The sequence below is a fragment of the Gobio gobio genome (assembly GCF_949357685.1).
Source record: "Gobio gobio genome assembly, chromosome: 3".
Taxonomy (NCBI): Eukaryota; Metazoa; Chordata; class Actinopteri; order Cypriniformes; family Gobionidae; genus Gobio; species Gobio gobio.
Window position 1 is genome coordinate 27,776,858 of NC_137099.1, and position 24,878 is coordinate 27,801,735.

The 24,878-nt window shown below is 38.7% G+C and overlaps 1 protein-coding gene across 3 annotated transcripts in view; it reads left to right on the forward strand.

Moving 5' to 3' along the window:
* Nucleotides 1–5,474: 5,474 nt before the first annotated feature.
* The window catches only part of mxd4 (MAX dimerization protein 4), a 33,520-nt gene continuing 14,116 nt past the window's right edge, over nt 5,475–24,878 (forward strand). Inside the window, exons 1-3 of one of the 3 annotated variants that reach the window (XM_079812940.1) lie at nt 5,475–5,742; nt 6,187–6,286; nt 8,436–8,465. In XM_079812940.1, coding sequence (XP_079669066.1) covers nt 5,679–5,742; nt 6,187–6,286; nt 8,436–8,465 — 194 coding nt within the window. In that variant the 5' untranslated portion in view covers nt 5,475–5,678. The remainder of the gene's footprint in view (nt 5,743–6,186; nt 6,287–8,435; nt 8,466–24,878) is intronic. The other 2 variants (XM_079812942.1, XM_079812941.1) reach the window with 2 other exon arrangements.

Consider the following 24,878-nt stretch of genomic DNA (forward strand, 5'->3'; position numbering starts at 1 on the left):
AGAATTAGACGCAATGCTAGAGATGGGAGTGATAGAAGAATCCTACAGTGACTGGGCCAGCCCAATAGTTTTAGTTCCTAAAACGGAGGGCTCGGTCCGATTCTGTGTGGATTATCGCAAGGTGAACGCCGTGTCGAAATTCAACTCATATCCAATGCCAAGGGTTAATGAGTTGCTCGATCGGCTAGGCACGGCTCGTTTTTATTCAACGCTGGATTTAACGAAGGGATATTGGCAGATCCACTTAACGCCTTTATCCAAAGAAAAAACAGCCTTTACGATGCCGTTTGGATTACACCAATTTGTTACACTTCCCTTCGGGTTGTTTGGGGCTCCGGCCACGTTTCAGCGTCTCATGGACAAAATTCTTCGGCCGCTTGCTGCATATGCCGCTGCATACTTGGATGACATCATCATCTATAGTATAGTTCTGAGATCGCTGAGACTGGCCGGGCTGACGGCCAACCCGAAGAAGTGTGTGCTTGGGCGTGTGGAGGTCAGGTATCTGGGTTTCCACTTGGGTTATGGGCAGGTGCGTCCTCAAATTGACAAAACAGCAGCAGTTGCAACCTGCCCGAGACCCAAGACCAAAAAGGAGGTGAGGCAGTTCCTTGGGCTAGCGGGATATTACAGAAGGTTTGTTCCTAATTATTCGGACCTCACTAGCCCACTGACTGACCTCACTAAAAAGGAAGCGCCAGACCCGGTCCAGTGGTCAGAGCTGTGCCAGCAGGCTTTTACTCAGGTGAAGGCTACTCTATGTGGCGGGCCGCTCTTACAATCACCTGATTTTTCTCTCCCTTTTATGTTGCAGACTGACGCGTCGGACAGGGGGCTGGGGGCGGTCCTGACCCAGGAGAGGGAGAGGGAAGAGTGGCCGGTGCTGTACATCAGTCGTAAGCTCTCTAAGAGAGAGAGACGATGTACAGCACCATTGAAAATGAGTGTTTGGCAATCCGGTGGGCCGTTCTTGCTCTCCGTTACTATCTCCTGGGGAGGGAGTTTACCCTCTATTCGGACCACGCCCTCTGCAGTGGCTTCACCGCATGAAGGATACCAACGCGCGTATCACCCGTTGGTATCTAGCATTACAGCCATTTAAGTTCAAGGTGGTCCACAGGCCGGGGGCGCAGATGGTTGTGGCTGACTTCCTTTCCAGAAATGGGGGGGGGGGGGGGGGGGGGGGCTGCAGGCCGGATGGCTCCACGGCCTGAGTGGGTCGGTGGGGGTATGTGGCGAGGGGGGCGTGGTTTAGCGAGGTCTGTGACGGGAGAGAGAGTCAGAGGACGAGCGGCACGTAAGTGAATCAAGTGCAAATGATTGACACCTGGCTCTTGTTACAGTAATTGGCGTGGAAAGACAGGTTAAAGCCACGCAGGAAATGAGGACTGGGGGGAGAGAGGCTGGAGACGCACACACACACACACACACACACGCTGGGAGCTCGGACAGGGAAGGAGGACGTGCAGAGAGGAACTGCCAAAGTGAAACCGTTGATACATGAGAAATCCAAGTTTGTTTTGAGTTGTGCGATGTGCACCTTGTTCTGTGACCTGAGTTAAAGAGAATAAAACCTGTTCCGAGTTTCCAGTCAGCCGACCCCTTGTCTTCTTCCTTCCCCATTCTACGAACTTTGCTACAACCTCAACTAGACATCCCAAGAATCAGCAGAAATGCCCAGAACATTTGGTCAACTTATAAATGAGAGGAGTATTAATTGTTTTGAAGGGATATTTCACCCAAAAATGAAAATTCTATCATCATTTGATCTCATGTTGTTACAAACCTTGTTCTACTGCGGAATACAAAAAAATATCCCTTCAACTGCTAGAGGTTTGTAAAATAATAATAACAAAAAAATAAATAAACAAAATTTGTATATCAGTAATATGGTGGACATTCACTTATAATAATGCCAGGTCACTCAATGGTAAAAATTAAGCAAAGTTTTGTTCCAAACCGAGAGCTTTAATCTCTGCAGAGACCAAAGTGAGCTCTAAAACACAGAGTATTTATTCAGTAAAAACATACACTTATCACTGAACAAAGACTTTCAAAATTGATTGGATAAACAATTAACATATTATCATATGGCCTCCTACTTTCGTTTACCATACATCTTCATGCTTCCAGCTCATCTTCAGCCACCTTGGTCTTCCTCAACATACCATATTATGATGGTCGTAAATCTTTTTTAATTGGAAACATTGTATCTGACTCCCTAGGCTCTTCAAAGGAATACTGACCTTGACTACAGAAAGTATTGTTCAATAGTTATTTTTCATAGAATTTGGCTACAGAAAGTGGATTACACTTGAAACATGCAAGAGGCAGAGAAAGAAAACAACATACAATAATTTTCTCAAAATATTGATCAATGTATAGATGTAAAAACAAAAAGTATATAAAATATACAAAAAGCTAGAGCTTGAACATGAACAACATACTGTAAATGATTAACACATCCTTCCTCATTTCTAAACATCCTTCCTTCAGGGACAAACTGCAGACTGTTCTCAGAACTGAGTTCTCATTCAAAACCAAAACCGAATGTATCATTTAGTCAAAAGGTTTATATAGGTAACCTCAGAACCTCATGCAAAATGAACAACATTAATCATGTATAAGAAGTGGTAGTGATTGAATAATACACATAAGAAAATAATATCTCCCTTACTGTATCAGTGGCTGATTTGATTGCATTTTACTTTGTGATTTCACTGGAATGATGCACGTTTGGATAACAGATGACAAATGCAGGGCCAGATTAACCATATTGGCATTTGGGAACCATGGGCCGTATGAAGATTTTCAAACACGGGTGAGCTGACCATTGTGTTCAGGGGAATTGTAATAGCTGTTGGAGTGTGCTATATCTGACTGTCCATAACCAGCCAACCTTGTCCTCTTGAGCTGGACTGAGTTCCAAGGAAAGTGAACATGTTGGTTAATTAAAGGGATAGTTCACCCCAAAATGAAAATTACCTCTTGATTTACTCTCCCTCAAGCCATCCTATGACATTCTTCTTTCAGACGAATACAATCGGAGTTATATAAAAAAAAAATGTCCAGGCTCTTCCAAGCATTATAATGGCAGCCCAAAAGTTGAAGCCCAAAAAAGTGCATCCATCCATTATAAAAGTAATCAACATGGCTGCAGGGGGTTAGTAAAGGCTTTCTGAAGCGAATCGATGGGTTTTTGTATGAAAAATATCCATATTTAATACGTTATCATGTAAAATATCTAGCTTCCGGCGGATCGCCTTCCGTATTCAACTTACGGAAAAAAAAAACATAACTGCAGTTACGATGACGTCTGGCTACTTAAGCGTTCTGAACTGCGTGAGGCATTACACTTTCTGCGTAAGTTGAATACGGAAGGCGGTCCACCGGAAGCTAGATGTTTTACTTTATAAAGTGCATGTTAAATATGGATATTTTTCTTATAAAAACCCATCAATTCACTTCAGAAGGCCTTTATTTAGCCCCCCGGAGCTGTGAGGATTATAATGGATGGATGCACTCTTTTGGGCTTCAAATTTTGGGCAGCCATTATAAAGCCAGGACATTTTAAAAAATATATATAACTCTGATTGTATTCGTCTGAAAGAATAATGTCATACACCTATGGCTTAAGGGTGAGTAAATCATGGGTTAATTACAATTTTTGGGTGAACTATCCCTTTAAGTGTTCATCCCCATTCATCCTAATGATCACTCAAGCTGTTTTAAAATACTTTCTATACAAATAAATGAGACAAATAATTATCTTATTTTATATTTGACTTTCACCTCATATTCAGCTCCTCCACAAATCAATGCTCATCTTTTTATTTAATTTTTCTTAACTCTGTGTTGTCTTATTATTTTCCCTCTCTCTCCTTTGCTTAGTTCAGAATCTCAAGCAGAATGTAGGTCAGCAGTCGGTGCCAAGTTACCAATTAGAAACAGCTGTGTTTTTTTTTTTTTGAGGAGTGAGCGGAGGTCAGCGATTTCTGCTTTCTGTCTCATTCTTCTTGTTGTTTCTCTCAGGCTTCTTTTCCCTTTCTCATTTCCCAGTCTAAAAAATAAGGTGTTACCCTTTTCACTGATCAATGATAAAGATGATAACACCTCAGCTCAATATTTATATTCTTTCTTCCCTAAAGGAATATGTTGTTAAAAGGAATTGGCCAGTTCAGCCTAAATTGAATAATCTGTCATTAGGCTCTTATGTTCAACCTCATGACATTTCAAAACTGTATGATTTTATTTTATTTATTTTTTTCCCTGAGGAACACAAAAGACTAAATTTAATGAGGTACTGGTAGCTCTTTTAATCTCTTTATTCACTAAAACCATATAGCTCGCCTTGGCAGAAATTCAACCATTATTGTGAGATTGATCTTTGTAATGAAGCAGTTGATATGGTTCACAAAACCATAACCATGATTATTTCATAAAAAAAAACATGAGAGTGAGCAAATAATGACAATTTTCAGTTTTCGGTGAACTGTTTATTTAATAATTAATGAATAAATAATTCAGTTAACTTGTATTCCTCCTGTTGACTCATTTTAAAAGCCTTACACATTTTAAGTAAATTAATTAAATATATTTAATGACTTGCCAATTTAACCATTTGCTTTGATAACGGTTGTTTTGCAAACGTTCATAAAGTGTCATGTTCCTGCAAAAACAAAACAAACAAAAAAACCTTGTGATAGCCATAATTTTAAAGCAAAGGTTTTTGTGATATTTAGCTGTCATGGAATTACATTATAGCTGTTACTATTGTTTTGTTGCTATTATTGCAAATAATTAAAAACAAAATATTTGTTCTAAAATTTTTTGTAAGATTACATGTTAAATATACACAAAATATAAATATTTTTTCTAACACTTACAAAATCCTATGTTATAGCCTGCTTTGAACCTCAGGAAAGTAGCCACTTTGAAAGAAAAAGTACACTGATGACCATTTCACAGTCGACCGCACCCTTGGCGTCATTATCAGCCAACTTTGATGGTTTCATTTAATGAAAAATATAAGCTAATTTACATCTTATTTTTAAACCTGAATCAGCGAGTTGCACTAACACTTTAATGTGATAGTGCCTCAGTAAACGACCAGAAACTTGAATTTCAAAAACATTTCCTTTCGCCGAGTTCTTCCAGAGACAACTTTGTCACTGCCAGCATAGTTCAGTAAACGAGGTTCTAAGAAAACACGCCCAGTATTTCCTTTGGCCATTCAGCAACTAGAATAGGGTACGTCAGACCAATGAGAGGTTTAGGGGTTGAGTCACACGTACTGTTGCTAGGGCATGGCTTCAACCTTGTTACTATCACTGACTAACCAATCATATGACATTTCGCAATGTGTCAACATCTTTGCTGTGAACTTCTCTCTTTGAAGTCTTTGATTGGATACAAATGTTTTTAAGTTCCGCCTTTCCTACTTTTCTTATATCTGATTGGTCGAAGAAGCCATCAATCGATCTCCAGATTTTAGTTTACGTGCAGTCTGCATTAATTTTTGTCGAGAGTCTCTACGACTCGGAATTGAACTGTTCATATCGAGCGTCATCACTTTTTTTTGTTTATTTGTTTTGTTTTTGTTTCCTCCATTTGTTTTAAATTAGTTGTTAAACAGTGTTAATACGTTTTTTTGTTTTTATTTCTGTAAATACACCAGGATGGAACTTAATTCTCTTCTACTTCTTCTTGAGGCAGCAGAGTATTTGGAAAGAAGAGACAGAGGTAACGTAACGTTATATATTGATGTCTGTGTGGTCAAATAAAAACATTCTTCGTATTTGCAATATTTCGTTGTTGGGGTCTAATGCCACTTATTAACCTGCCGGTTGATCAAGTGTAGATAATTCAAGCTCAAAAGGACGATGGCATCTTGGTACTGTGAGTTACTAAAGTCTATAAATATTCAGTTAGAGTTACCGTGATGAGATGACTTAAATGTGTCATTCATCCCAGCCTCTTAAAATGTTGATTCGTTTTCATTTTCCGTCAAATATAACCTGGGGATGGGGTGTTTGCTTTACAGTAAGTTGATAGAAGCACAATTCGTTATTTTTTACGGCTTGACATGAAAACATATTAAATGTCTAACTTCCTAACCGTCTCATTTTTGTTCACTGAATCACACAAGTCTGTATTTAATGCTGGTTTTGTTTACTTTCTCACTAGAAGCTGAACACGGTTATGCGTCTGTTTTGCCGTACGATAGCGACTTTTCCAGAAAGAAAACTAAATCTTCCCCCATTTCAAGAAAAAACCACAACAATAGGTAAATAAAATACAAGTACAGTGCTATATTGATGGATGGATATATTGTTTATTCTACATGTAATCGCCATTTTTGTTGATGGGCTTGGCTGTGTATAAACATTGCCACGCGTACAGCGTCAACTTTCTGCTGCTGCTGCTGCTGCTTTCCCTTTTCCACCGCTGTCATCTCCCTTCTGCTCAATATATTTCATTAACAAAAACTTTTTGTTGTTTAAACTCGACTGCCAATGCACATGTGTTTGTCAGCTTAAAACTTGTACATTCTTAAAATTGTAATACATGTTTCAACACTAAAGTTTGCACGCTTTAAATTGGTCAACCGTTTTTTGATCATACATTCTTGCACACTGAAAACAAACAGTAACTTCAGAAGTAATGTTTTGCTCACAAGTTGCTATTTTATTTACTTTATCAAATATGAGCATTAATGTGACGCATGCATATGTCATAGACAGTGTGCTTATAGTAGTGTAGTTTAGGTGTGGTTAAACTCTCACTGTTGGGTGTGGTGTGAATAGACTCGAGTCAGCTGCTGGAGAGCTTTGACCCCTGGATCTGTTTTGCTGCATTAGCCCCCTTTCCTTGCAAAGTCAAAGCAAAACAGCAGGAGCCTAGTGTGCTGCCCTTCCCCCACATATGCATAGAAAGCACTGAAATGGGGGAAATCTATGAAATTTGGGATTTCCAGGGAATTTAAGATTTTTATTTTTTAAACTTTTTACCAAAACTTACTTATACTTTTCTAATTGATTCCCAATTCCCCATATTACAAAAACATCTGATGAAAGTGTGGACTTTCAGTAGTATAATATTAAAGCCCACCCCCAACACCATGTATTCTGCACTAGCCTTGTGCCTGTATTATTAGTCACACGGATGTTTTTATAAAGAACATAGCTTATAGCATCTTTTGCTTTGCTGCTAGATACTTGTCATTTGCATTAATTTCCTTATGCATACTCAGGGACACCTCCATAATAAGGGAGAGGTGAAATCGTTATTTTTGCAGTGACAGTCCCACATGATGATGCTAGTGGTGCAGAGAGTGCACACTGCAGCTTCGACATGCAACACACAACTGATGCCATGACCCATATACTGTATTTTGTTTCTATCTTGCATTCGGTATAATCTCTGTCTGGTTTGTTTTGTTTGGAGAAAATGTAATTGTCCTATGGTACACCCCAGCATTCATACCCTGGACTAAAATAGCAATGCGTTGTAGTGTGCTGAATTTCCTCTGCGTCATTGAGTGCATGCTTGTTTTGACGCTTTACTTACAGTGATATTGGCCTAATAGACACAGTAAGGAAATGCAAAATGATAGTGTTTTGTCTATAATATAGAATTCAGAGCATAAGGGCATGCCGTTTGTGAAGGGGCCAGGAAGCATCAAGAGCATAACTCATTCATTCATTTCATAGATTCATTTAAACTCAAAATGTGTTGCATTACCTTTTTTTGGGTGCAATGGTAATTTATTGAATATTTATACAAGGGCATTTTTGTTCTTTCACAATAAACAAAATCTTGACCAACTGACAAACGAGTGAAAATGTGTGCTAAGACAGACACCGACAAATGCAGCTCTTTGATGCTCTTTTGGACCAACATTACATAAAGAACATCAGCACTTTTCCATGCCACTTTATTTTGCCACAGTAGATCGTAACATCATTACTCTATCATTAGAAAAGCATCCTATGGCAGTTGTTCAGAGCTACAGAGTTCTCAATTTCTGCCCCTTTTTTATATGCTTTGGTAAAGAGTCAGTGTACTGTTTTTTGTGGTTGTAAAAAGTCATTGTTTTTATTACTAATTTAATAATTTATTCCTTTATTACTATCAATAGTCAATAAAATACTATCAATAATATACAGTTAAACCGAAAATTATTCAGACACCAGACTTCATTTACAGTTTATGTATGTAAGTGAGGATGGCAAAATAAAGTAAACTGTGACATATTAACCCCAAAAGAATTTCATACAGTGGACTACCATTAACCAATTGATAAAAAACTATAGCGAATATATGGTGATAATGCGAGAAAATGTTGAAGGTGACTGAATACATTTTGGTTTTGACTGTATATATATAATATATTAATCCGAAATCAATTATGTTTCTATTTATTTCCTGATCAGGTCATCACACAATGAGCTGGAAAAACACAGGTAAGATTATATCCGATATCCTACAATTCATATGAACTGTTATTTAAGAAATGCCTTTAAAGAGGGCTTTAAGAGTTTTTATATAAAGGAAAATATGTGTGGGTTATAATTGTGGATATAATAATGGTTTTACATCTTAAAAGCCAGTGTCTTGTAGTGATGAGCAGGGTTTTAAATTAACATTCACTTATTCACCAAATGTCATTGATAATCAACCATGATCAACTTAATATCCAATTTGGCAGGTTATAGTTCATGAATTATGTTTGTTTCATTACGTAGGAGCCAACCTTTAGCATTTTTATTGAGATGCTGCTGCTGCTGCTGCTGCTGCTGCTGCTAAACCCACTGCATTCAGTGTGAAATATTTGCTGTCAATATACTGACTCAAAGGGCATGGGAACAGTATCATCATAAAATTATATGGGTATAATTTTGTTATCACATGATATTTTGGGCCATGATTTTCACTATCATTATCGAACGCCTTGGGAATAAGAACGGGATGGCTTTTTTGAATGTAAGTTAGTGGAATAGAGGCTTTTCTACTTTTTTGAGGAAACAACTGATCACTTTATAAATTGACATCCTGTCTACTAATCTTCAGCGTGTTTGCCATTAAACATTCATTTTGGAGTGATCTGTACTTGAGTTTAAAACACGTTTTCCTGCATTGCCCTTCAAGGGTGCAAAAACGCTGTTTAAAATTTCACCCCACAATTCGATGATTCAGATTTCGATTTTATAATAAATATATTTAAATCTAAGCTGTGACTTTGAAAGTCTACTTTCTTTGTTTTAGTTAATTCTAGTAAGTATTTTTGTTTTGGGTAAAAGAAGTTCTGACCGGTTGGTAAAAAAAAAGTTGATTTCAAACCCTGAAGATGAGGTGATAGGGTTTGCTAAATAAGAGTTAAAATAAACGAATTGCAATGTGACACAATTTTGTGCTGTTTGTGTTCGTGCCAGTGATCGGGTGTGTTTGTGTGAGAATTGTGTCCCTTGTGCTGATGGCTTGGAGTTTGCCAGTCACATGCTTAAGTTTGAGGAATTGATTACTGCTGCTCAGTGAGAAATATGTTCAGTCATGTCCTTCCTCAGAATAGAGCTTCTGAACCTTTTGACAACACTGGTAGAGTTCTAGTAGGCTAGAGAGAGAAAAAACAGGAAAACCATATAGACAGGTTTATGACATTTTTAAAGGGACTTATATAGAAATACAAAGGAGAATAACATTCCAATGTCATGCAACTTCCTGTTACTGTATCTCTGTGTAGGGGGATCAAATTTTGAGTTTACGCTGTAAAAGGTAATGATTAAGCAAAAAGGTGCCAGAGGCCATGATATATTGTGAATATAGTCATGGCTAGAGATTGTTGTTCGATTTATAATGTGCAGCCTTATTGATTTAATAATACGATTATTTGGGAACACTTTATTTGACAGTGTGTCCTTAAATCAAAATGTGATTTTTGTATATGTATACTGTATGTGTCTGTATCATGACATATGTCATTTTAGCACAGCTGAATTGGCTGACACTTTATCTATTTAATTGTATTGGCTAAATTGAGGTTCCTTTCTGTGATGTGCTCGGTTTGATTTGCAAGCATTTGAAACTTCAATGGCAACAGTGGCATTTGCCCTTTCACTTGCTGTTTGAACGCACCTTTGTGCACAATAGAAATGCTTGTTATATTTTTGAGCATCTTGAACCTTTTAATTTGACAGACTTTTCTACTTATAAGTTAACTTAACCTTCCACAACACTTTTAAGTTACACATTAGTAATTTGAAAATGTATTAGTAACAAAATAGTTAACATTATTAAAGGGATAGTTCACCCAAAAATTAAAATTACCCCATGATTTACTCACCCTTAAGCCATAGGTGTATATTCTTCTTTCTGATGAATACAGCAGAGTTATATTAATGCATATCCTGGCTCTTCAAAGCATTTTAATGGCAGTGAATGGCAACCCAAAATTTTAAGCCCAAAAAAGTGCATCCATCCATTATAAAATTATATGTGGATTTTTTTCTTGCACAAATGCATCGATTCGCTTCAGAATGCCCCCGGAGCCATATGGATTTTTTTTTATAATGGATGGATGCACTTTTTTTGGGCTTCAAATTTTGGGCTGCCATTCACTGCTATTATAAAGCTTGGAAGAGCCAGGACATATTTTAATATAACTCAGATTGTATTCGTCTGAAAGAAGAATCATATACACCTAGGATGGCTTGAAGGTGAATTAATTATGGGAACATTTTAAATTTTGGGGTGAACTATCCGTTTAATGATTTTGTTTTCCTACACTTTAAGACAACTTGCCCAGTCTCCAGTCTTATCTTTAGTCCTCGCCTCGGTACCCATCTCCCAGAATGTCTTAGATGTCTCCTTAGCACATAAAAAAAGGGTGATGAGTAGGGGTGTAACGATTCATCTACTACATCGATGTATCGATTTATTTTCCTACGATCTAACTACATCGATCTGTGCTCGGCAAGTTGGCCTTCCGGACGACATATATCGATCTAACATCGTTTTAAAAGGTAATCAATCGATTGTATCGATCATAGGAAATAACGCATTGGATTTAAGCACGTCAGACTTTAAATGGATGTTTTTTCTTAGCACTTTTAATGATAAAGGCGTTAAACGTTACTCGATTCAGTCTGCCTATCTGTGACATCATCGCAACGCACCAGCAGCAGCGCTAAGAAAACAAAACATAGCATGGCGTATGGCAGAGGAGAAGCCAACCAGCGAGAAATTATCAAGCCACCAGGAGAAAGAGCTAAGTTAGTAACGTGTTACCTGTACTTTCAACCCTTGCTAAATGTTACCTGTGCATTCCTGGGACCAGTGTGCCAGCAGAGCGAGTTTTTAGTACTGCTGGCAACATAGTGAACGCACAGAGAAGTGTTCTGCGGTCAGATCATGTTGATATTTTTGAAAAAGAAATATGTAGAGTCATTGAAGAGTAGTTGGTTACATTTTATCTTTTGTTAAATATTGTTTGTTTATTAAACTGAGAGTAGTAGCAGGTTCAGCCAGTTTATTCAAACTGAAGAAATGTTGGTTGCACTTTATTTTTGATATTAATATTGTATTTGTATTATTTTAATGTTGAAAAACAACAGCAAAAGTAACAGGTACACCTACTATTAATTAAACCTGAAGAGAAGTTAGTTGCACTTTATTTTCGATATTAATATTGTAATATTATTATGTTGGATAACAAAAGCAGAAGTAGCAGGTTAACCTACTGTTGAAATGTTGGTTGCACTTACTGTGCTTTTATTGAAAATGTATTGAATATTGAAAATGAGAGCAGAAAAGGTTAACTTCCTGTTAATTCAACCTAAACTGTTGGTTGCACTTTATTCAAATAAAATTTGAATGCATTTGCCATTAATTGTTGTTTACTTGTTTGTTTATATCCATAATTAATTGATACCTGATTCCCTTACAAGAAACAACAGGAATCTAGGAAACTTCACCTGCACTGACCAGTATCCAGATATTTATTTCAGTCACACAATTTTTGGTTAAAAAGTTACTGAATCGATTTCAGGTCACTGAATCGTTTCGGATCGTATCGTTCTAAATGAACCAAAATCGTCCTTGAATCGTATCGACAACCTCAAATCGTGATACGAATCGAATCGTTGTTAAAACGAATCGTTACACCCCTAGTGATGAGTTGAATCAGGTGTTTTCATTAGTGAGGCATCTAAAACATTCTGTAGGTTTGTCTCCAGGACTGGAGTTGAGAAACACTGCCTTTAGAGTTATTATTATCCTCGATTATATCATCTCTCAGAATATCTGAAGGCAAACAAGGTCAGGGTTTTCGCTAATATCCGAGCCACTATTAGTAATAAACATAAACCAGACTTCCTCCTTTCAGTTTGAACAGTTTTTTCATGACAGAAATTGTTGAGGCTGTTTAGCTGTGATATCTACCTTATTAACATTTTAAAGTAAAAAAAAAAAATCTGTATAATACATATAGGCCACAAAACCTGTGTGGCCTTCGCTGTGTTTTTCCAGTGACTTATCCAGTTGATCCACTCTTCAATATACAATTTTCAAATTCTAGCCTCTGGAGAAAGCTGTAGTGTGCACGTATCGTCTCTCTATGGTGACTTATGTGAAACTCGTCCAAAACTATAAGCAGGCTTTGACCAGGATTCAGTGCTGCACAGATAATTAGTTGATGCTTCACATTTCAGATGGGAAATGCATCTAGTGCTTGTTATTAAAGGTGTCATGAACTGGCTTTTAAAAAAAATGTTTTACTGTTGTCTGAGGTCAACTTATGACGTTTGTGTGGTTTTTACATTCAAAAACATCATAATGAATAAGTAATAGGCTATTTTCTGCCTTGGTTTTGAGGCTTTCTGAAAAACACTTGGATTTGATGGGCGTGCCGCACTGAACACTTGGAAGTAAACGCCCACGGCTAGGATTGGATAAGATTTGCATATTTAATGAGCTTCAGCTACCGTCTGTCCCAGGAATCGTCTGGGGGAAATGCTCAGAGGACTTGCAAAATATCAAACAAACACAATTAAATCACACACACGCGGACACACACACACTCACTCACGCGGACACACACACACACACACACACACACACACACACACACACACACACACACACTCACTCACACGGACACACACACACTCACTCACTCACGTGGACACACACACACACACTCACTCACGCGGACACACACACACACACACTCACTCACGCGGACACACACACACACACACACTCACACATTCGCGCGGACACACACACACACTCACTCGCGCGGACACACACACACACTCACACATTCGCGAGGACACACACACACACACTCACTCACTCGCACGGACACACACACACACTCACTCGCGTGGACACACACTCACTCACTCGGGTCGCGTGGACACACACTCGCGCGGACGCGGAGACACACACACACACACTCGCGCCTGGCCCATAACGCTACAAGTCTGATCACGCTTTCAAGTCCCGTAATCAATAGATTTCAAACATTCTGTAATGTTATGCAAAACTAATACGTATAAAAAGAAAACATGTTTTAGCCGACTCACATAAGTGTGTTCAGAAGGAAGCTTATGCAGGGACGATCCTTAGCTCACGAGTCGGTGGGAGGGGCTACAGAAGCGTATTTATCTGTAGAGGCGGCGTCTAGGTCCTATTACGTAAGAGATCCACATATTCTGAGAGCTCTTGTTTTCTGGGCCTGGTGTCATAAAAGCTTTTCTTTGACTAACAAGGAAGTTTTCAGCTCTGAAACTTACAGGATATTCTTATAATACCATGACCTTTTATATATCAAAAGCTCAAGGGAAAGTTTATTTCTCAGTTCATCACCCCATTAAAGCTAGAGATGCACTGGTCGACCGGCCATGAAGCGGAACCAGGCAGTTTTTGCTCCAAACACACAATCAACAAGCGGTCGATTTTGTTTTGTGCAGGTCTGTCTTATGTAGCATAATTTCACAAATCTAAAGTTCTGTTTTTTTCTTTAAATATTGAAATTATACAATCTAATTTAAATAAAAAACAACTGCTCATACTAAATGTGTGTAGCATCTTTGTTTTGATTATGATGATCTAATTCAGTAGGTGCCTCTAATTTCAAATGCCACTAATATTTTTGTTTAAAGGGATAGTTCACCCAAAATTTTTAATTCTGTCATAATTTACTCACCCTTATGTTGTTCTAAACCTGTATGAGTTTCTTCCTCCTGTTGAACACAAAATAATATATTTTGAAGAGTGTTCTCAACCACATAGTTGACGGTAACCATTGACTTCCTAGTATTTTTTTTTCCTCCTATGGAAGTCAATGGCTATCTTCAACTGTGGGGATGTATTTTATAATATACTACATGTATTAATTTATCACTTGTTTTTATTAACATGTTTAGATTTTATAAAATTACTCTGCACCATATATTTTTTCAATAATTACTTTTTGCTGCTGAATTATATCTCCATTTAGTTTTTTTTGTTTTTTTGTCATAGCTTATGATTATATAGTTTTATTAATTTGTTGTTTTTCTGTATAGTGTGTATTTAGTGGATTCTAGTGGATTTCAGTTAACAAATAAAAAAAAGTGACCATTAGTTCATACTGTATATGAATGATGCATGTTATGGCCTTTTTTGTCATTGGCCAGTCTGTTGTGATTTATTTCAGTTACTTACTGAGTTGATTAAATTACTTTAATATTTAAAGGTGGTAACTGTAATCTTACATCAAAAAATTATCACTTACAAAGGATTAAATTCATCACAATTAATGAATGAAGCACACAAAAAAATGCATGATAAAGCCCTAAAACAGACAATTAATCGTCAAAGCCCTTAAAACTAACAATTAATCAGCATAACTGCCATAGGTTAAAAACCTTCAAAAAAATATAAAAAATAACATTAATGACCTGCATCACATATGCAAATGACAGAACAGAAGTCACGTTACAATTATATAAATGACGACGAGACTTGTGCCAGTCAATGTAGATTTAGCTTTATCTTTTATTTCACGTTATGTAAATATATACAGCTTTCCAGGACCGCTTAAAGTTACTGACACGAGCAGTAAAAATGTGAATGGATGAATAAGAAAATCTGGACGTGTTTGATATTAAAAGGCAATACGCCCCGAAAGAGGCTGACACCAACTGCAATCTAACAGCATGTGTTCAGCGGTCGCATGGCGGTCAAATATTGCGCTGCAAACATCAATAACAGCTTTAAGTTGTCAATGTTTTGTCAGTTTTCAAGAGGTCTGACCTCTTGTAAAGGTCCCTTTTTAGGTACTAAATCGTCATCGGAGGCTGACATGCTGCTCTTACTCTCAGACAAGTGTTGTTGTTGTGCGTGCCAGGGAGCGTAAATGCGGCATACGTCATTGTGGTATATCGGTATAACTTCAGAGTCTGGGATTCTTTATTACGGCATGTCACGCTTTCATGTCGGAAACATGAAAGTAGCCTAAACAAAAAAATGGGTTTATTGTTCACAAAATAATTAATTAATTAATCTGAATTCAAAATTATGAAAAATTTAAATTTTCTATACATGGTATCAAAACCAAATGTTTGTTACATAAAGCAAACCATGAAAATCAATTGATTAACTTTACACTTGTGTATCAGCTGTTCCGTACATCACACCTTTAAATGATTGAATGTAAAGCGTGTCAAGGTAAAATAACTGCAAAATCATTCATTATACACTAAAGACTTGCTTTCTGCTCATTGATCTCTGTAGGTTTATAGATATATGATATTATCTGTATTATAGATCAGTGTATTTGCAGTGTTTCCATGAGAAATGCCAACATCACAATTCAGCAACTCGTGTATTATCTATAGTTCAGAGTTTCTCACACGTAAATATGACTTTGTTCCATCTTTCATGTGCTTGAAACTCCTAATTGACCTATCGTTAAGCCCCTCCCCTCGAACGCAGATGAGCCAATGGCAGTTGAGTATAAGTTGCATTGGGGACCGGAACTCGGACATCTTTAAGTTTCAGCGCCATAGAGAAACATTGGAAAATCCGAAGCTCTCATCGGTTTGATGGTGTTTATGCTACAAAAATGGTAAAACGATGTGTCTGGGGTACTGTTTTTGTATATATTTTTGATATTTCAGTTTAGATATGTTTAATGCCAACATTATCTGTCTTACTAAGGAGGTACTCCTATTTTGATGGGTATTATAGTCTACGGGTAGTGAAAGGGAGAGCTCGCAGTTTATCAGAGTTGTTTTCAGATAACGTTACAAAGTTTGCAGTTTATTAGCTCCCCCGAAAAGGCATAAGGTCTGTATATGTTTGTTTACTGTTAGTTGTATGAGTGTTTTTGTATAATTTGCTTTGTATGTTAATGATAATGCAACGGAGAGAGAGTTTGTGAACGAGACATTAATGCGCACTTCTTATGCTTTGTTTGTTCAGCTCTTATAGTGATTTTTTTTGGACGCCATAAACCATCAGTAAAGTTTGGCCATCATTCGGGCGGGGTACGCTTGCGCTACATTCTGTGTCCAAAAACATCTTGGGATAAGGTTTTCACACTGACAGCTGTCATAGTAAGACAGTTACTGTATCAACTGTATGTACTGTTTGTTTGTCCGAGTTAGCAACAGTAACTAAGGGGGGCGGGGCTTACCGATAGGTCAATTACGAGAAATCCAACTTTAGGGGCACTTTAGTGCAGACCACTTGTAAGTGAATAAGGGCTGGCCGTTATGGCAAAAGATATGATCATGATATTTTTTCCACATTGATCGATACCGATATTTATCACAATATATAATTTGATAATGCTGCCAGCTTGAAGAGTATCCTGACAATGACTGAAGCCTAGAGAAACCAGAGGGTTCAGTAATTAAAAATAGAATAACATATTTCATATTGTAACTTTTAACTGTGCAAACATGCCTTTTCTGCTTTAAAACAATAGAAGTTAGGTTGCCTTGCAAACATCTCAAATATTTTAAGAGGTATAACCTATACAAAAATAAAGCATTGTAAAGCAGTCATTATGCTACATACATATACATTATGCTCTGTGTTGTTGCTGGGATGGTATCTTTTCATGTGATGGAAAAAGGTGTGTTGTGTTTCCCGTCTTGGTTGCAACCAACCAACCACATATTTTGCAGACCGTCTGGGCCAGTTCACACCGAATGCGTTTTTTGCATTCCACTATTTCCATTGTTTCTGTATGTAAACATGCTCTAGATAGATGTGTTTGACGATTGTGCTCACGTCTTTTGTACTGTCTTGTGCATGACACTGTGTTTTAAAAGCAGTTCATCTTTTAAAAAATGTATCTCAAGAGCTTGCATTATTTTTTAACGCAAAAAAACCCCAAACATAGTCTGTGCTTTGTCACTTCTAAGAAACCCAAACCACTTTTTTTTCAACAATTTCCTCAACGCAAGTTCACTTTTGCATTTGTTCTCTCGCCCGCAGTTAGTGCAAACCAAGCCTGTAGTGCTCCAGTCAGAAATTGAAGCTTTCGCGCCTCGATCGCCCCCCGGTGGCCGGTCCCAGTATAGCTCCTAAACCCCGCCTCTCCATGTATTTGAATGGGCGCGAGACACACTAAACAATTTAATTACACTTCAAATAATTGTTTCCTAAAGATAGTTTCTGTCATTTTAGGCAGTTTTTATTACAATAATTTCATTTAAAGTGTTCATTTTTTAAATAAGTTTAGTTTTAGTGAGTTATTTGATGATAAAAACGGGGGGTGTGATGTCATGATTGACAGCTGAGATTGACGGCTTCTCTGAGTGAACTAACGGACTTTTTTCTGGATTTTTGGGAGGAGATTGGAGCTTTAGCTTTAATTTCTACACTTCCATAACTGTTTATTTCACACCAACATAATTAATTGTTCTGCATCTGTGAGAGTGTGGGCGGGCTTTTGATAATCGCGCCTCTACTTCCTGTTCTCTACTGCGCAACTCCAGTCCCGAGATCGCTACTGCGCAGACTCGGTCCCAAGATGTCAGCGCTGTGAGCGGGCCTATGAAAGCTTCAACTTTGGTCAGCGGAAGTCAATGAAGTCGCGTCGTCCATATTTTTTTACGGTCTATGGTGCAAACTAACTGGCTGTTGTCGTGTTTATTTCTGTTAAGTGATAGACTGGTAGGGTAATCAATATTAAGTAAAAATGTTCAAAGCTTGTCATTGTTATCAGCATACATTTTATCGCAATCTCGATATGATAGTACTTCTCCCAGCCCTAGAGTGAATAGCCAAAAACATCTTAACTTTCCATAATTTATGGGACAACGCTTCCCACCATTGATGGAATTTTCCGGCTTTCGGTGTTTTTGCTGTTAAAGGAACACGCCGACTATTCTCTCATTCCTGCGTATTAATCATGGAACTTTGCTGCCGTACCATGGGTGCAGCGGCGCAATAATATTACTTACTTCCGTCAACATAACCAACGTGCAACCTGCTTGCACAGAGAGCGTGATGGGGACTATTTTCAGGCGCTGTGTAATATCATTGCGCCGCTGCACCCTTGGTACGGCAGCAAAGTTCCATGATTACTACGCCGGAATAACGAGAATAGTTCCTAGCCATATCGGTCTAGAAAATCGTAACTTTTAATTTTCCATCTGTCTTAGTACATGACATAACTATACACAATTACGCATCAAAACATGCCAATAGGAAAATCCTGGCGTTATTTTGTCACTTATTGAACAGTAGTCTAGCAGGAGCTGTTTACCTCCGGTCTTTGTGCTAAGCAAGGCTAGCGGTGGGTGCGTCAGACAGAGTTGTGGCACGCACGGAGGTGAGAATGGTATGTATGGACTTATCTAACTCTGGGGGATATGGTGAATAAGCTAAAGTCCCAAAAAGTCAGCGTGTTCCTTTAAGGTCCTTTCACACTGGACGCAATGTTGGTGCTCAAATAATTAGCGCGATTGTTTTATTTTATGATCAGCTGTTTGTGTAATGAGTGCATCCGCACCGAACGTTAATGTGCTGTGGCGAAGAAAAACGACGTTTGTTTTTTTTCCGCTTCTATGTCGTTTTTTTATTTTTTATTTACACATACAAGGAAACAAAGGTCACGAAATGTCCAGTTGATTTCACTAGCTATTCAATCAACATTAAACTTTTCCAGGTATCGCATTTCTCACGAGATTACAGCTATAGTTGTAGTTACAGATGCAGCTGTGTTTGCCCACTGTAGGCTACAGACAACGATAACATAACCTTTTGAGTTAAAACTCGTAGATTTTTTTCTAAACCTTGTGTCCACGACTATGGAAAGTGAATGTGTTTCCGTCAGTACATCTGTGGCACTTAAATGTTTACATTGTGATTCAACTGGAAACATAGCTGGAAACATAGCTGCTCCAAATTGACTAGTTCCTGAAGTTTGTGGTTTGTCTTGTCAGATGCGGTGCTACTGTCTCTGGAGGAGCTCCTCAAATTGTCCCACGGACATTCGAAAGTAAGTGCGGAACCGGCCATGATAAAGTTTTAGCTCCTGTACAAGATTATCATACTCCCTTTCAGACTCTCTGTTCTTTAAGACTGGGGGTACCCAAAACCTTCTTTTGGGTCTTTTAAAGAAAATGAATAGCTCGTCTTCACTGGATGATGAAATGTCCATATTTTCTCAGCTGTTTTCGTGAATGTTTTGGAATGTTGGAGCTCTGAAACATCACATATGTCGCAAATTTGCTATGCGGCTGATGTGAATGGTTTTGACGCAAACTATTCGCACGCAAAATATTAGCTTTTTCGCTTCGCTTTTTTGTTACGCGTCCGGTGTGAAAGGGCCTTTTTACGGTAGGGGGCACTATTATGAAACATCTGAAAGAGTACAGAATCTTTGGATCAAAACACAGGAGCAGAAACGAGCAATAAAAGCATTGCACATTGCAATAAAAGCATTGCACATTGTAGCACATTGTAGTGTGTGTGTGGGGGGCTTTTTGTTTAAAAAGTTGCCTTTTTATGAAACTTATAATGAAATTCTTTCATGAAACTCTGGCTATCACCAAGCTCAGTCTTTTAAGATTGAACATTAGTCTGGGGAGTCTGCTCTGTATTTTCTACTGCACAAGAGGCGTGATCAACGGGCATAGTTCAAATGACTCTGTACGCAATTGAATATTCCTTCAACCAATCAGACCAACGATCCGGGTGACGGACTTTGCAGAGCGGTCGGTAGTAAGGCAAACACATCCTTCTTTTGTAGGAATTGTTCCAGGGCAAATTTCTGTTCCGTTTTTCAAAGAAAACTTGCCTTTTGAAATCTTTTAAAACACCAGCGACAGCTGCATCAACGGGTTGCTGCGCTTCTGTGGCCGCCATGTTGAATGTAAACAAAAAGCTGCTTGCCGTCACTTCTCTGTCGTGATCGTGTTAAACCCGCCAAGTGGACAAGCCAGTTTGTGATTGGTCCCCGCAGATTTGTAACAGAAGCAGGATATAAAAATGTACAGGTTTCCAGCCTGAGCTGCAGGGCGAAATCAAATCGCCGGCAGATCGGGCTGGGTTTACCCAGTCTAAAACTTACCCACATTCAAGTGTTGATAAAACAAAGAATGCATGAAGCTAGAATAAAACGTTATCAAAAATGCTGGCGTTGGCTAGCAACTTTTTTTTTAAAATGTTGGCGGGGAGGAGTTAATACCAGACTGTTCATTTGATGTGTATAATAATAGATAGGAAGTAACATGAGGGGAGAGAGGGTAGTACGTTTGGAAAAAGACCCAAACTCGAACTCAAGTTGCCCGAATATCTGCCCACAAGGCTATGGTTCAGACGGCAGTACCTTTCATATGTGAATTACCCCAAATATATGTCAGTATTAACAAAGAGATGGTGGGACAAACACAAAATATGTGGTTTGAAATCATATTGGTTTAAATTGAAGTAGGGATGCACCGATACCATTTTTTCAGAACCGATCCGATCTTTAAAATTCTGAGTATCGGCCGATACCAATCCGTTACCAATGCAGTTTTGTTTAAAGCTACACTGTGTGATATTTTCCCCCATCTAGCGGTTAAAAGGTATATGACCATCCAGTGAATTTAGTTTCTCTTCCTCTCAATTCCGATTTCGTTTTAACTCCTATTTAGTCCAAGATTAATATGGCTTCCAGTTCGACCTCGTCCACATTCGACACGGTGCCACCGAGTGTTAAAACGCGAAAGGTGAAGCTGGAATTCACGGGTATGTCCCTCTTTCTAGAAATAGGGCCTATACTAAGAAATTAAAATACATTTATTTTAAATGTATAACGCAGCTTTTAGTCGCAGCACGCCGCTTCCTCCGCATTGAAAAGTTCAACTTGAAAACACAAAGGGAAGATATATCGATGCGTAGGGTATCTATCTATGCAATGTTTTATTGAGGCGTTTCTTTTAAGCATTTAACACTTCAGTTACCGTGTGTGAAGAACAACACAATCTCTAGTCCAGTGTTGTGATCTAACAGACACCCGTTAGAAAGTAATGTTAACACGATTTACAGCATTAAACTCCAGCAAGATAAAGTCAAGTTATGCGAAACCATAGAGCATTTTCTACAGATCAAGCATAATAACAGGAGCATTGAATCATCTTGGAGAGAGTTTCATCGTGTTGACTGTCGTAACCGAACGCGATCGCTCACAGGAGGGAAGCATTCACGTGAACTTGAATTTAAAGGGGTGGTAAACCACGATTTCACTTCTCTAACTTTAGCTAGTGTGTAATGTTGCTGTCTGAGCATAAACAACATCTGCAAAGTTACAACGTTCAAAGTTTAAAGCAAAGGGAGATATTTGCTTTTAAAGAAATCAATTTCTAAGGACTACAGCAAACGGCCAGTAGGGACTACAGACATTCCTCCAGGGTTGCTGACATCACCAGCCCCAATATTTACATAAACCCCTCCTCCGAGAATATTAAATAAGGGGGGGGCAAGGCCATTTTGTATCGCTGCTTCCCCGCAGCTCCGTTGTTGTGGTATAGTTGGTAGGCTGGATTGTTGTTGCCGCAATGCCGACGACACGCTGTTATTTTCATCCGGGTTGCAGGTCCACTTTGTTCAGCCTTCCTAGGGACGGGGGTGCGTTGCAGTGCGTTTAACATACAACATGTTATATGCATGTGTGTATGAGACAGAGGGGAACATGGTCGCATTTGCAGCAGATATATGCTGCCCATCATAAATCAAAGCACGAGACAGACAGGGGTCGGAGGAGAAGACCGGAAAATGTGACACAATATTCGTCTGTATTTGCAATACACGAGCGCGGCTCCCGCTACACATTTCATGGAGAAAAGCTTCCACAATCTTCACGAGTTCAATGCAGGATTCGCACACGGGCTTGTCCTGAAAGACGGATTTAAAAACAGAAGCTGTTTACGGGCCACAACCTGTAAGTATGATTTATTTTTCGTCAATGTGTTTTCCTGTAATGGTTCGTATTGTTAATTGTACGTTGTAGCAAGGAAGTACACAGATGACAACGCTCATTCATACTTAACGTTATCCGACAAACACCTAATGTTACAAACTTTTTTTAAAAATCTCAACAGCGAACTTGGCATTAGTGTAAATTATTCTTTGATTAGAGCTTTTATGTATTATTTATCTACGGGAATGCTAAACATGGTTCTGTGTTTTATTTGGCTACTATAGTAAAGCCAATGTTTAGTGTTCGTTTTGTGTTAATAGTTTGTGCGACAGATATTTGGCTATAATCGTTCTAAAAATACAAAAGTAACGGTGCCATTCAGTAGCGATCACTATAGATCCGCAGTCTTTACTCTTGAGGACTGAACAGGTTCTGCTCGATCATCTTCACAAAAATTGTCTGGGTCTGATTCGGGCTCAGATTGGTATGGTTTTATTGACGCCATTGTTTCTAATACTACCCAAAGCACAGTCTACCGGTAAAGGTAAGGGGCGTGACGTTTCCGACAAACGTGCACTAGGCGGTTAGCGAATCACAACACACTGGGCCAGCTAACCAATCAGAGCCCATCGCGTATTTTTGAGGGACTGGCTTCATACAACACGGAAACCATCAGACCGTTTTTACAAGGAGGGACAGAGCAGTGTAGAATAAAGATAAAATATATGAAAAATAAGGCAATTTTTTTAAAACGAAGCATGAACACATGTTACAGTGCACCCCACAAACACAATCAAGCCTTCAAAAGAATGTGTTTTACCACCCCTTTAATGATTAAATATTCATCTGTACCTCACATTAAACTATGGAATGGCTTCAGAACACTTAATATAGTACACGAAGCGTTGATGATGCTTTATAATGTTTTGTGTGCATTTTGTGGGGCACTGGGGCTTAACAATAAGACAGAATATTATATGCACAGTATCGGATTTGGATCGGTCCTTTCTGATCGATACCCGATCCGGCAAATAATGGCGGATCGGAGCCGATACCGATACTAAGTGCATCCCTAAATTGAAGAGGACCGTCTATTAGAGCACACTAAAACTATCAAGGGTCTTGGTGTGTCTGAGGAACCTGGTTTCAGATCTGCTTAAATTATTTCTTAGATCTTTGATTTATCCAGCCACATTTGTGTTTATTTCTGAAATAATGTGTAAGACATCACCTGTGCAGAGCAATCAATTTAATATGTGATTTGAAGAGTGTTGCTTGCTTAATCAGTAACTTAGGGGTGCCAATGGAGTGAATGCTAGCCTAGAAATCTAGACGCACCCTAGCGGCAGAAAATTTATTTTGCCGCGAGTGTAGTCTAGCAACTCTCGGTAGACCTCAGAGCTGGAAAAACCAAACTCTGGTCAGGCCAATCACAGCGTGTGTAGAGTCGGTGGGCGGGCTTAACATGATGACGGAGCGGAGTTGCGGAGATTCTGCGTGCTACAGGTAAACAAAGAAGCTGACGACCAGCGTCTTTCAAAATGGTTTTGGCCGCTACTCTGGAAGACTTGGAGTTAAGCTTTTCTTTGAGCAAAGAACGGCACTTAAGTCATTCGTAAGAAAGGAAGATGTATTCAGAGTTTAATCTGTCAACTAACGTTAGCTCTGCCTCGGTTGGTTGTGGCGCTATCCAATTGCGTGCAGAGGGCATTTGACAGACAACTGTTTATCCCGCTCCTCGGATTGAGCCCTGTCAATGGTGAGTTTCCAGACCAAACATCTTGATGTGGGTCTGGCTTGTCAGGCTAAGTGAATGCATGATAATTTTCTAATTTTAGTTTTTTTTAGTTGCGTTTGCTAAGGCAACATCACTGCTTGGCTGGCACAGTAAAAGGGGACCATAGATGCTAAAATATATTTTTAGTAAGCATTTGATTTTGTTATGTGTTTGTGGTTGAAAAATCGAGTTTTCAGTTTGGACGTGTTTTTTCTTGCTTTGGAAAACTCCACTGATGCTGTGCTGCTGATGTCATGAGTGAAGACACATGTACACATGACACAAGACACATTCTTGCTCTGTCTGTTACACAGAGCAGAGATGGAAGGCACCCTCCACACTATTACTTCATGTCTGCTCCTTCCTTTTTTTCTGCCTCCTTCATTTTTAGAGTTGCTTCACTCTTCTGACTCATCAGGAGCTTTAGGTATAAAAGGAGGTACAATGGCTTGGTCTGAAATGTTATTAGTTTAGTAAAAGTCATTAGTTTAGCGACAATTTGTCAGTGGAAGTTAGTGTTAGTGTATCAAAAATATATTGATATGTATTGATACTGAAATATCTGAAACGATTCCAATACTCCTTTTCTGCAGTATCGATACACCGATACCAGCTGCTCATTCTCACTCTCTTCTCTCTGACGGCAAATTGTCATTTTGACACACACCCCTCTCACTCGTCTCATTAGCT